The 13,187-nt window shown below is 33.6% G+C and overlaps 1 protein-coding gene across 2 annotated transcripts in view; it reads left to right on the top strand.

The window, feature by feature from the left end:
• The window catches only part of LOC126881964 (alpha-tocopherol transfer protein-like), a 96,043-nt gene extending 83,130 nt beyond the window's left edge, over positions 1 to 12,913 (top strand). For both annotated transcript variants that reach the window (XM_050646711.1, XM_050646712.1), the window contains 3 exons: positions 661 to 771; positions 834 to 936; positions 12,625 to 12,913. In XM_050646711.1, coding sequence (XP_050502668.1) covers positions 661 to 771; positions 834 to 936; positions 12,625 to 12,776 — 366 coding nt within the window. In that variant the 3' untranslated portion in view covers positions 12,777 to 12,913. The remainder of the gene's footprint in view (positions 1 to 660; positions 772 to 833; positions 937 to 12,624) is intronic.
• Positions 12,914 to 13,187: the final 274 nt, after the last annotated feature.

Below are 13,187 nucleotides of genomic sequence, written 5' to 3' on the forward strand. Positions count from 1 at the left end.
TTCTCAATGTTTTTAGCACATAAACTCACAACTCGCAAATAACTTTGTTATTTCTAATTGCCGGATCACCCCCTCTGTGGCTCAGTGGTAAGAGCGCCTAACTTTGGATCGGAAAGTCCGAATGGTCGTGAGTTCGAATCTCACCAGGGTCAGAGATTTTTCGTTTATTATAAATTAATAAATAAAAATAGTTTCTGTCCTTGTGGGATCCGTACTCACCGGAGGGATCGCAGACGCTCGGATACAATTAGCGTCTCTTTGCAAAGACAATGACGTCGACTTTGCAAAGTAACAAGACACTTACTCAACACACATACTACACATTACTCCCCTGAGTTAGTGATAAGTTATAGTCTAAAAAATCATTATGAAATTGACTGGCCAGTTGGTTGTGAAAACTAGTGCTACTTAATAAAACACAAAACACACTAATTGCAGGATCAGATTTGCTATTTTCAGACCAGAATATGTTCAAAACCTCATTTAGATGTGACAAATAACGATTTTTGTTTCACTCCTTCATTCGAGTGGTTCCCCACTGGCTGGGGAACTAATAATATTAAGGTTGGCTAGTTTAAAGCTTAAAATATGATACATACAAAGTTACCCCATCATACTGTTATTCTTTTACTTTTAATATTAATTGTATTATATTTTTAGGAAGGAATGCCTATACGACTAAAAAAGATACACTTAATCAATATAGCCTCATTTGTTGATAAAGTTTTAGCATTAGTCAAACCTTTTATGAAAAAAGAGCTTTTTGACTCTGTAAGTATGATTTTCGAAATATCACAATATGAATATTTCTTTAATTTGGTCTTTATTTACAGTTAGCTATCCATTCTGACATCAAAACACTTTATACAGACATTCCTCAAGATATACTTCCTGCAGAATATGGTGGTAGTTGTGATTCTTTCACGGTCATCCAAGGTATGTATGTAACATTGATCAATCGATCAATGTTAACGTTAACATTGATCGATTGATAATTTTTATCGTTTTCTGTTCTTAGCTGTCAACTTCCAATCTTTCGTTCCCATCTCTCTGACTTATTCCATCACTACATCTCTCCATCTTTTTCTTGGTCTTTCTCTCTTTTTTGCCCTCAGGTACTCTCCAACCAATATTTAATATTCTTGGCGTGTCTATTACCTTGCATTCTTTCTAGATGTCCGAGCCATTCTAGTTTTCCTTTCTTCACTACTTTTGCTATTGTAGTGTTAGCATACAATGCTAATCCATAATAAACGATCTTCGAAATAAAACTCACACAGCTCAAACATTTTCCCATCCAGACCCAGAAAATCTTTATGAATACTTTGTTAATGTGAGTAAAAATATACCATCAACTATTGTGTCACAACAAGATCCCATTTCCTATCTTCCTAATTCAAGAAAGGTTTCGAATTCATTCTTTATAAGACCGGTTGATAAATCTGAACTGATCCGAACAATGAATAGTATTAAAAGCAAATCTTCCTGTAGTACCGATGGACTATCCATTAAAATTTTCTCAAATCTCCCTGACAATGTGTTGGGAGTCCTCATCTCTCTAACTAATGATTCTTTTGAGAAAGGTAAATTTCCAGAGTGCCTAAAGACGGCCATCATTCCTCTTCATAAGGGTGGTGAAAAATCTAATGCCTGCAATTACTCTCCAAAATTATTGAGAGACTCATAAAAGCTCGACTTATGTCCTTGCTCGTTGATCACAACATTTTATCACAAAATCAGTTCGGCTTTTTAAATAATAAATGTACCACATATGCCATGTTTTCTGTACTACATGAGGTTTATCAAGCATTAAACAATAATCTGCACACTGCCACTGCCACTGTTTTTGTGATTATGCCAAAGCTTTTGATTGTGTAGATCACGAGATTTTGATAAAAAAAACTAGATTTCTATGGAATTTGAGGTATTTCTTTGAACTGGTTTCAATCTTGCTTGGATAATAGGAGACAACTGGTCAGAGCAAATGATACAGACTCTAGTCTCAAAAATGTTGTATGTGGGGTACCACAAGGTTCAGCATTGGGTCCTCGACTTTTCCTTATCTTTATTAATGACATCACTAGCTTAAAAATCGATGGAAATTTTTTTTTTGCTGATGATACCAGTATCACTTGGAGCAACTCAAATATCGCAACTCTCCATGCTACTGTAACTTCTGATCTACTCAAAATAAAATCCTGGTCCGATTCTAATTTACTCTCTTTTAACGTAGATAAAACAGTAGCATTATCCTATAAAGAAGCTCTTCAACCCTTACCTCTTCATAACAGCCAGATCAGTATCGTTGAATCTGTAAAGTTTCTTGGTATTTTTTAGATTGCAACCTTAAATGGTCCCTTCATATCGATGTGTTAAGCAAGAAACTATCCTCAGCTTGCTTTGCAATAAGATCTGTTTCGAAGAAAATGAATTTAGCCTCTTCCAAAATAACATTTGTTCGAGTCCCATCTTCGATATGGTCTCCCTTTTTGGGGTTCTGGTACGGATGCCCAATTCGATGTTATTTTTAAATTACAAAAAAGAGCAATAAAATATCTGTTTGGCCTCAGAAGAACAACACATTGCAGAAGCTACTTCAAAGATCACGGAATTTTAACCCTTTCATCTTTATATATTTTAGAAACTGTTTGCTTAATTCTTAAACATCTACATGTCTAGACATGACTATTCCACCAGAAATTCTACCTTTGACATCTATTTACCGATCCCGTCCAGTGAGTCAGTAAAGAAAACTATGTCATATTCTGCAAAAAAACTATACAACCAATTCCCTCTAAAACTTAAATCTGCAACATCTTTCCCCAAGTTCCGTAAAATGAGAAAAGCCTATTTATCTGAAAGACCATATTATAGCAGAGTTTCTTAACCAATAACTAAGCAAGTACAGTGTTCTTATCTATAAGTAGAATTTAATCTATATTTGAGTGTCATATGGAGTAGCTTAACTTAACTTATTAAATGTTTAAAGTAGATTATGCAATTTGCGTTTTTTTTTAAATTTTGCAATAGATTGTTACTGTTTTTTGTTTCACTTCATTATATTTTATTTATATTGACGATTTATATAATTTTAGTAAATTGTATTTGTTATTGTTTTTATTTATGATTCTTGTAAGCTTTGTCTATAAAATTGTTAAATTTTTCATGGCAATAAAGCATATTTCAATTGGTACACTTCTTGATTATTTCATCTTCCTCATTCTCCCTCTACTACTTTTCCACCAAACATTCTGCTAACTGTCTTTCGTTATTATTCTTCCAATCTGTTCTGTATCATTTTGTTTATAGTCAATGTCTCGGCAGCGTATAGCATGGTGGATGTAATTATAATTTCGTTTACTCGTATTTTTGTATTACGAGATATATATTTGGTCTTAATTATTTTGTTCATGGTCCCAACACATCAATTGTTCTAGGACAGGTTGATTTCAGCTTCTTCTTTACGTGTCTGGTCAATAAGAGTATCTAAGTATGTACATATTCATCCACCTTCTCCAATTCTACCACTGATCCATTCTCCACTTCTAATTTAAATGAGCCCCTGGTATTTATTCCTTTTTTCTCTAGATTTCTATGTACTTGGATTTATTAATATTAACTTTCAGTCCCATTTTAGAGCTTTCCAGAATCAGTCTTTTTGGCATACTTGTCAGTTCTTTTCCATTTCTTGCAATGAGAATCACATCATCAGCATATGCTAAGCATTGGTGCTCTTTGTAGAAAACAGTATCGGACCTAATTATCCCACTATCTCTTACAATTTTTCTGGAACTATATTGAATAGCAACGAGTCTCCTTAGCGAACACCTTTTTTCATTTCGAATTCTTCTGAGACTGTACCATTGCATTTCACAACACAAATGGTTTTTATAATTGTCATTTTTACCAATCTTACTATTTTTTCTGATACTTCGAATTCTTTTAGCGTTTCTATTAATCTTTTTCTATCTATTGTATCGTAGGAACACTTGTACTTAAATACTTACTTAATCCAGAACTCGTCTATCTTTCGGTGTGAGTTATTACGGAGTTAGGTTCTCCGTCGTTTTCTTCCACATTTCCTTCCATTTCCTTCTATCCATGGCCAATGCTTTTGTTTCCTCCCATTTTATTCCTCTTTTGTCGGCCGCTTCCCTCACTTCTTTTGTCCACGTCTTTCTTGGTCTTCCTCTCTTCTTTCTTCCCATATCTCTCGCTTCGTATATTTGTCTTACTATTTTCTCGTATCCTCTTCTCAGTACATTTCCGAGCCATCTAAGTTGTCCTTGTTCGATTGTTGTTGTAACTGGGTGTATTTTCAGATTTTCTCTAAAGGTTTGATTTCTAATTTTATCTTTCCTTGTTTTCCCCTCTATTTTTATCAAAAATATCATTTCTGTTAATCTATTTTTTGCCTTCTTGTTAATGCCCAAGATTTACAGGCATAGGTTAGAGTGGGTTTCACAATCTTTTTTACTATTTTCGTTTTTATATTCTTAGGTATTTCTTTCTTTTTTTAAAAAGGTATTCTTAATCATATTGTAAAGTTGACCAGTCTTTGCAATTCTTTCATTTATCTCATCTTCTAATTTTCCATCCCGGCTTATGATTATCCCCCAAAAACTTATATCTGTCTACCTGTTCAAGTTGCTTGCCATCTACTTCTATTTCATGTTTTCCTTTTTGCCTTCCAATTATCATTGTTTTTGATTTTTCTTTGTTTATTTTCATGTTTCTGATTTTTAGCTCTTCATACAATATGTTTATATTTTCTTGTAATTGTTTTTCTGACTCCCCACTGATCACCAGGTCGTCTGTGTAGTATAGTTCTGTTATTTATATCATTCTCAACTTCCAATATCCTACATTATATTTTCTCCATTTGTGTTTGCATTCTTTTATTACGTCATCTAGTACTAGGTTAAAGAGTAGTGGGCTCATGACACAACCCTGTTTTAATCCAATGTTGCTGTCGAATACTTTTGATTTTTCATTTCTTGACCCTACATAGCTTTTCGTTTTTTCTTATAAACTTCTCTAGTATTTTCCAAATATCTTCTCTTTTAATTCTGCCGAAAGCTTTCTCCATATCTATGAAACATACATGTATTTCTTTTTCTGTTTTAAGAGCTTCTTCTATTATTTGTCTTATTATGAAAATCTGATCGTTCGTCTCTCTTTCTTTTCTGAAACTACTCTGGCTTTCCTCAAAGGTGTTTTCTAGGTTTTCTCTTAGGCTGTTTTCTAGTAAACTAGCATAAAGTTTTCCTACTGTGCTTCCAAGTGTTATTCCTCTATAGTTTGAGCATTATTTGCTATCTCCTTTTTTATACAATGGTGTTATAATGCCTATCTGCCAGTCTAGTGGTACTTTCTTTTCATTTTTAGTTTGGTTCATGATGTTTAGTAATTCTTGTTGTCTTTCTTCATTCATGTATTTAATCATTTCTGCAGTTATATCGTCATGTCCCGGTGTTTTTCCCATCTTGATTTTGTTGATTGCATTTGTTAATTCTTTTTGTGATATATTTCCTATCTATTCCTGTTGCCCTTGTGTGGTGTGTTGATTTATGTTTTGTTTTATCTTATCTCCTTCTACTTGTTCCGCTTCCAAGAGTTCTTCAAAGTATTCTCTCCACCTCTCCATAATCTCATTCTCTTTTGTAAGTATTGTTCCAGGTTCCATTCTTATCCTTCACGTTTTTCAATGTATTTGGTTTGGTTTTCTCATACTCTTAAGTGTGTTTTCTGCCTGTTAGGTATTTTTTCCACAGTTGTTTCTTTTCTTGTACTATTTTTTCTAAGTCTTTTGTCCACACACTTTGTTTCTAAGCGCACGCGTAATCAATGAAAAATACTTGTGCTGAAATGTTGTATTCATAGCAATTGATAAGGATTTAAATAAAGACACTACCATCTGTTTATGTACCTTTCGACCTCTTGGTGGCGATCTTTGAAATAAATCAAATCTTAACTATCTTTATTTATCTTCGTTCTTACTTACGAATTGAGTACAATAAGGAATAGGCATCGACATTCGTTTGATATTTTACCTAGATAAATTGACGTGTTGTGGGATGCAAATTTTAGATCCCCCATGTTTATTCATTTATTGCTCTTTTTCCTTGCAAATTGTAGAAGGATAATGTATAGGTGAAAGTGAGAATTAGTTTCCGACCTAAGAAATCTTTTAGATTTTTATTTTTAAATATTATTTATTTGGAAATGGATTCTCCTATCTTTTGATAAGGATTCGTTTTAACATAAAAATGTGATCGGTTATTGATCTTCCCTTACGAAATCCTCTCTGGTATTCTCCTAGATTCTTCTCCATATATACCTACGTATTTTTAGTTGCTTTTTGACAATTACGGCAAGTACTTTGTATATTACCCCCAACAAGGATATTCCTCTAGTTTCCGAACTCAGTTTTATATATTCATTTTGTTGTTTACAAGTTCATTCATTTTGTTGTTCCCATACAAGCCTCACAAGACCTGCAACACCATCTGGACATACTCAGTGAATGGTACACAAAATGGCGAACAAAAGTAAACAAAACAAAATCATCTCAAATAACGTTTACCAACCGCCACAACACATGCCCACCTGTAAGAATGGAAAATGTACGAATACCAACAGTAACAGACGCTAAATACCTTAGCCTCCATCTTGACCAACGTCTTACTTGGAAGAAACATATCCAGACCAAAAGAAGACAGCTAGACTTGAAATTCCGGCAAATGTATTGGCTCCTTGGGCGCAGATCAAAACTCAACATCCAAAATAAAATTCTTCTGTACAAAGCAATACTCAAACCTATTTGGTAGGTACTAGGGACTACACCTCTGGGGCTGTGCAAAGTCAACATCACTGAATATCATCCAAAGATTTCAGTCTAAAGTTCTAAGATTAATAGTGAATGCACTATGGTACGTAAGTAACCAAACACTTCACGAAGACTTAAATATACCTTTCATCAGAGAAAAAATCCATCGAGCCACAGAGTCAAAAAATGAGCGTACCATTCACCATGAAAATGAGTTAGTGAGGGAATTATTCCATAATGACCCTGCCACAAGGAGACTAGATAGAACCTGGCCTCAGGACCTATTTTAAAACTTAAACATAAATAGAATAAAAAGAAAAAACTAAGTTTTCAATCTAATGCCATATAAAACAACATAATGCTACTCTAGATCCCACCAGACTGAAAACAATGGGAACCTTCTCTGGTTACACCTCCGAGCCTTCTACAATTTGCAAGCCATAACGGATGCTGAGACTAAGCAAGATGAGGGAATTTTACAATTTATAATTCACGTCCCATCTGCTCAGCGCGGTAAAGTTCCAACGAGAATGGTTATTAATGGCATTATGTTGTTAATAAACAATGGCATTATGTTGTTTTATATGCCATTAGATTGAAAAATTAGTCTTTTGCTAGCAGTTACCGCTAGGGCATCTATGCCATTTCGTTTGTTGCAATCCGTGACTGCACGCCGGGGTTTGTTTTGGTTGGCTCAGAGAGAGCAGCATATGTGCCTCCTGATGAGAGAATAATAAGTTTCGAAACCGGTAGAGGTGCTTGATGCACTCTCTGATTGGACTAGAATATGATGCGGCTGTATTTTCGTTTTGCAACGAAATTGAAAATGGTTATTCATTTTTGATTTACATGTTTACTCTGATTGGAGTATGAAGGGAACCATTCTCGTTGGAACTTTACCGCGCTGAGCAGATGGGACGTGAATTATAAATTGTAAAATTCCCTCATCTTCCTTAGTCTCAGCATCCGTTATGGCTTGCAAATTGTAGAAGCCTCGGAGGTGTAACCAGAGAAGGTTCCCATTGTTTTCAGTCTGGTGGGATGTAGAGTAGCATTATGTTGTTTTATATGCCATTAGATTGAAAACTTAGTCTTTTGCTAGCAGTTGCCGCTAGGGCATCTATGCCATTTCGTTCGTTGCAATCTGTGACTGCACGCCGGGGTTTGTTTTGGTTGGATCAGAGAGAGCAGCATATGTGCCTCCTGATGAGAGACTAATAAGTTTCGAAACCGGTAGAGGTGCTTGCTGCACTCTCTGATTAAACTAGAATATGATGCGGCTGTATTTTCGTTTTGCAACGAAATTGAAAATGGTTATTCATTTTTATAAATAGAATAAGATGAGACATCATTGAAAGTCTCTTCTTCATACCCAAAAACATGGAACAAATTTATTTAATACTCTTTTAATGATGTAGATTGTAAAGAAACATAATTACATAAAATAGTTATTTTTCTACGGCCGTGCTAAAAGAGCCACTTTCCCGCACGCATTTCGTTTCCGAAAGTCGCACTTTCCCGCAGGGCGTGCGTGAAAGTAAATTTTCCTTTGTAAAGTAAAATACGTTGAAATATGGCATTATAATATATTATAATACATGCAATAAACTAATATTTAGATATTATTTACTAATTTATTTAAATTTATCTTATTGTGTTCATGTTTTAATGAAATTAGCGCGATTATTTCATTCATAGGAGATTCTGACCAATAGAAAGCTACAGAAATGCAAATTAAGGTGATAATTTTTGATAATATCCCGTCATCAAGTATATTACGTCAGATGCCCTTCGTTGCTACGAAAAAATACATTCAGTGACATTAATGACAATTAATGTTTTAAAAGTTATAAAAGTGATGACTTTCAACCGTAAAATATTTTATATCAACTGTGTGTTTAACAGTACTAATTTGTAATTACATAAATAAATTACAATAAAATTTTGGTTTTGAACAGTTTTATTCATGAAATAATCGCAACAAATTGCACTCGATCTCTAAAATTAATATAGAATTTTTGCCCTCGTGGCATTTTGACATAACCCGTTGTCCTAGGTGAACGACAAACGCGACAACGCGACACGACGCGACGCGACGCGAAAATATCAAGTAATGGTTGTATTTGTGTATGGCCTACGTTTTCGGGTTAATCAGTCTACGACAAGACGCGACGAAGTGCGAACTTGATTTGTTCGCGACGAGACACGACACAGTGTGACGCCCCATTGCTTTTTTCAATTCAATTTATGCTACGCAATAGTTTATTAAATAAATAGAAACTAATAATAACTATATAGTACCAGTGTTTTTTCATGAACATACCTTAAAGTCAGTAACAGCCTCTCCTCAATAGAATTTGGTTTTTGAAAATTACTTATTGATAGTTATTGATAGCTCAGTTATTAATACTGAGTTTAACAGCTGCAATGATATAATCGAAAGTGAATAAGCCACAATACTCTTTAAACCAACATGGATTATTTTATTAATTTCGGATATAAATGATTAAACTCTCCAAATTAACTCGTTCTAAATATATGACATTTGTTGTCTTTCTTTTCGTTTATCGAATTTTTTAGCTAAGTATTTAAAATATGAATTTTCTAGTAACACTGCCGTATACTTCCCCACACTTAAGAATAGTAATGAATAATTGACATCGTCACGTTTGTCCTGGTTTGAGTGATGGAAAGCGACGCAATGCGACGCTACATAAGCCACACGTCGCGTGAATTACTTGTCGCATCGCATCGCAACGCATCGCATCGCGTCGCGTCGTTTTCCGTCGCTCACCTAGGACAACGGGTAATTTAACTCGCCTTCGGCTCGTGAAATTAAAACTGTCAAAGTGTCACTCTGGAAAAATTCAATAATTTTAAAGCTCTTGTGCAATTACTACTGATTATTTCATTCATAGGAGATTCTGACCAATAGAAAGCTACAGAAATCTGAATTAAATCGATAATTTTTGATAATTTCCCGTCGTTAAGTAAGTTCGTTGCTACGAAAAAATACATTCAGTGACATTAATGACAATTAATGATTTAAAAATTATAAAAGTGATGACTTTCAATCGTCAAATATTTATAAAAACTGTGTGTTTAATGGTACTTACATAAATAAATTACAATAAAATTTTGGTTTTGAACAGTTTTATTCATGAAATAATCGCAACAAATTGCACTCGACCTCTGAAATTAATATAGAATTTTTGCTCTCGTGACACTTTGACATAATTTCACTCGCCTTCGGCTCGTGAAATTAAAACTGTCAAAGTGTCACTCAAAAATTCAATAATTTCAGAGCTCTTGTGCAATTACTACTGATAATTCGATGAAATAAAATAATTTTGACATAATATTCAAAAGTCATTTCAGTAGACAATTACAATGGTTTTGAATCGTCGTCATGGAAACCAATATCGTCGTCGTGGTAACCCATTATATTGAAACTTTGGTTTTGACAACCTTGTCAAAGAATTAATTTGCGTATTTTCACTACTAAATAAAAATTGATATAACTCTATATTTTTTGTGCCTTTTTTTCAAACGTACTCCGCTATCGCGTCGTTCGGGTCAACGGCAGTCTCGTGCGTGAAAGTATCACTTTCCGCACTAGTTAGCAAAATATTTTAATTATTAAATTATTTTAATAAAATCCGCACGACGCGATAGCGGAGTTCGGGCAAGCAGTCGAGTGCGGGGAAGACACTTTCAGCATGAGTTAGGAACAATATTTTTTCTAGGGCCGTACGTGTAGAACAAAGCCACAAAAAATAGAGTTATATCAATTTGATTTAGAAGTGAAAATACACAAATTAATTCTTTGACAAGGTTGTCAAAACCAAACTTTCAATATAATGGCTTACCACGACGACGATATTGGTTTCCATGACGACGATTCAAAACCATTGTAATTGTCTACTAATCTTACTTCTAAATATTATGTCAAAATAATTTTATTTCATCGAATTATCAGTAGTAATTGCACAAGAGCTCTAAAATTCTATATTAATTTTAGAGTTCGAGTGCAATTTGTTGCGATTATTTCATGAATAAAACTGTTCAAAACCAAAATTTTATTGTAATTTATTTACAGTAGGAAAAATGAAAGAATACCCATGAACGAACATATAAAACACGCTGTATTTTGCTGTCACCGTGTCACACAAAAAATTGGCCAGCGCAAGTACATGTAATAATTATTGTTACATGTACTTGCACTGGACAATTTTCTTGGTGACACGGTGACAGGAAAATACAGCGTGTTTTATATGTTCGTTCATGGGTATTCTTTCATTTTTCCGACTGTATGTAAGTACAAATTAGTACAATTAAACACAGAGTTTTTATAAATATTTGACGATTGAAAGTCATCACTTTTATAATTTTTAAAACATTAATTGTCATTAATGTCACTGAATGTATTTTTTCGTAGCAACGAAGGGCATCTGACGTTATATACTTAACGACGGGCAATTATCAAAAATTGTCGATTTAATTCAGATTTCTGTAGCTTTCTATTGGTCAGAATCTCCTATGAATAAAATAATCAGTAGTAATTGCACAAGAGCTCTAAAATTATTGAATTTTTCCCGAGTGACACTTTGACAGTTTTAATTTCACGACCCGAAGGGGAGTGAAATTATGTCAAAGTGTCACGGGGGCAAAAATTCGATATTAATTTTAGAGATCGAGTGCAATTTGTTGCGATTATTTCATTAATAAAACTGTTCAAAACCAAAATTTTATTGTAATTTATTTATGTAAGTACAAATTAGTACAATTAAACACACAGTTGTTATAAATATTTTACGGTTGAAAATCATCACTTTCATAATTTTTAAAACATTAATTGTCATTAATGTCACTGAATGTATTTTTTCGTAGCAACGAAGGGCATCTGACATAATATGCTTGACGATGGGACATTATCAAAAATTATCAGTTTAATTTTTATTTAACTAGCTTTCTATTGGTCAGAATCTCCTATGAATGAAATAATCGCGCTAATTTCATTAAAACATGAAGGCAATAAGATAAATTTGAAATAAATTAGTAAATAATATCTAAATCACGCACTCCGTGCGGGAAAGTACAACTTTCGGAAACGAAATGCGTGCGTGAAAGTGGCTCTTTTAGCACAGCCGTAGAAAAAAAATTTGTTGCTCAGGTATTAGAATGGACTTTTTTCCACTTCTATTATTATCTCACGAAGTTGGTTTGGTAAAATCTCTCCTCAATATTTTAAGGACTCTGCCACAATGCCGCTCTCCCTGTGGATTTTTTGATTTTTCGTATCTTGTGTTATGTATTTTTCAATTTCATTTCATGTGGTATTTGGCATTTCTGCTACGGCTATTTAGTATTCATTAACTAATTTTCTTCAGTAGTCATTCCGCCATTTAGGAACTCTTCGAACTATTCTTGTCATCTTTCACGTACCTATTTGGTTTTCGTCCACCATCAGGTTTCTTTAGGTAATCATATTTTACACATAGTTCTTCCTTGGTAACCAGTTTTAAAGTATTTTAACTCTTTGAGAAAATTTTTTATTTTCTTGTAATTTTCTTCAATACTTACGCTGTACTTTATCATCGATATACTTGATTTTCCGCTCCCACATGATTTTCTTTATTGTTTTTCGTTATTCGGCATTTTTTTCTAGGTCGTTTTATTTTTGCGATTACAAACTTTTAAATCAAGCTGTGTTCCCACAGTTCCTTTAAATTTTTAATCGATAATAATTTTTAATTTTTTTTAAGTAAGTGTTTATTCTTTTTCTTTTTTTTTAGATCAACTTAAGAACAAATTAAGAGAATATGAAAGCCTTTTGAAATTTCAAGAAAATCAACTTGTGGATGAATCCAAGCGACAAGGAGCAAGAAAAAATGCTGAAGATCTGTTTGGGGTCGAGGGAAGCTTCAAAAAATTAGAAGTAGACTGATTCGGGTATATTTTTTACTATGATCTCTTTAAATAAAAGCATAAAGTAATAACAAAAGGTCATTGTAGACTAAAGTATGTGCCTGATTTTTGTAGATCATATATAATAAACGTTATTAAAAACGTATAAATATTAAAGTATTATTTATTTTTTGGAAAAAGTCGGGTTACCGGTCGTACTGCAGACAATAATTAGCTTATTGTAGAGAAAACAGGAATAATTATAGGCCAGGGTAATAAGACAAAAATATACCCTGTTCGTGACACTCGAGCAGCCAGGGTACTGAAGCGTTTTTTCGACAAGTAATACCTATAGGAACAAATTGTAACTATTTTCTGCGTAGGATCTGGCGGCCGTTTTTATTTATAAACAATTAACTGTCAAAAAATGGCATTTTCCCCTTTTTTTTCA

The sequence above is a fragment of the Diabrotica virgifera genome, chromosome 3, assembly GCF_917563875.1.
Source record: "Diabrotica virgifera virgifera chromosome 3, PGI_DIABVI_V3a".
Taxonomy (NCBI): domain Eukaryota; kingdom Metazoa; phylum Arthropoda; class Insecta; order Coleoptera; family Chrysomelidae; genus Diabrotica; species Diabrotica virgifera.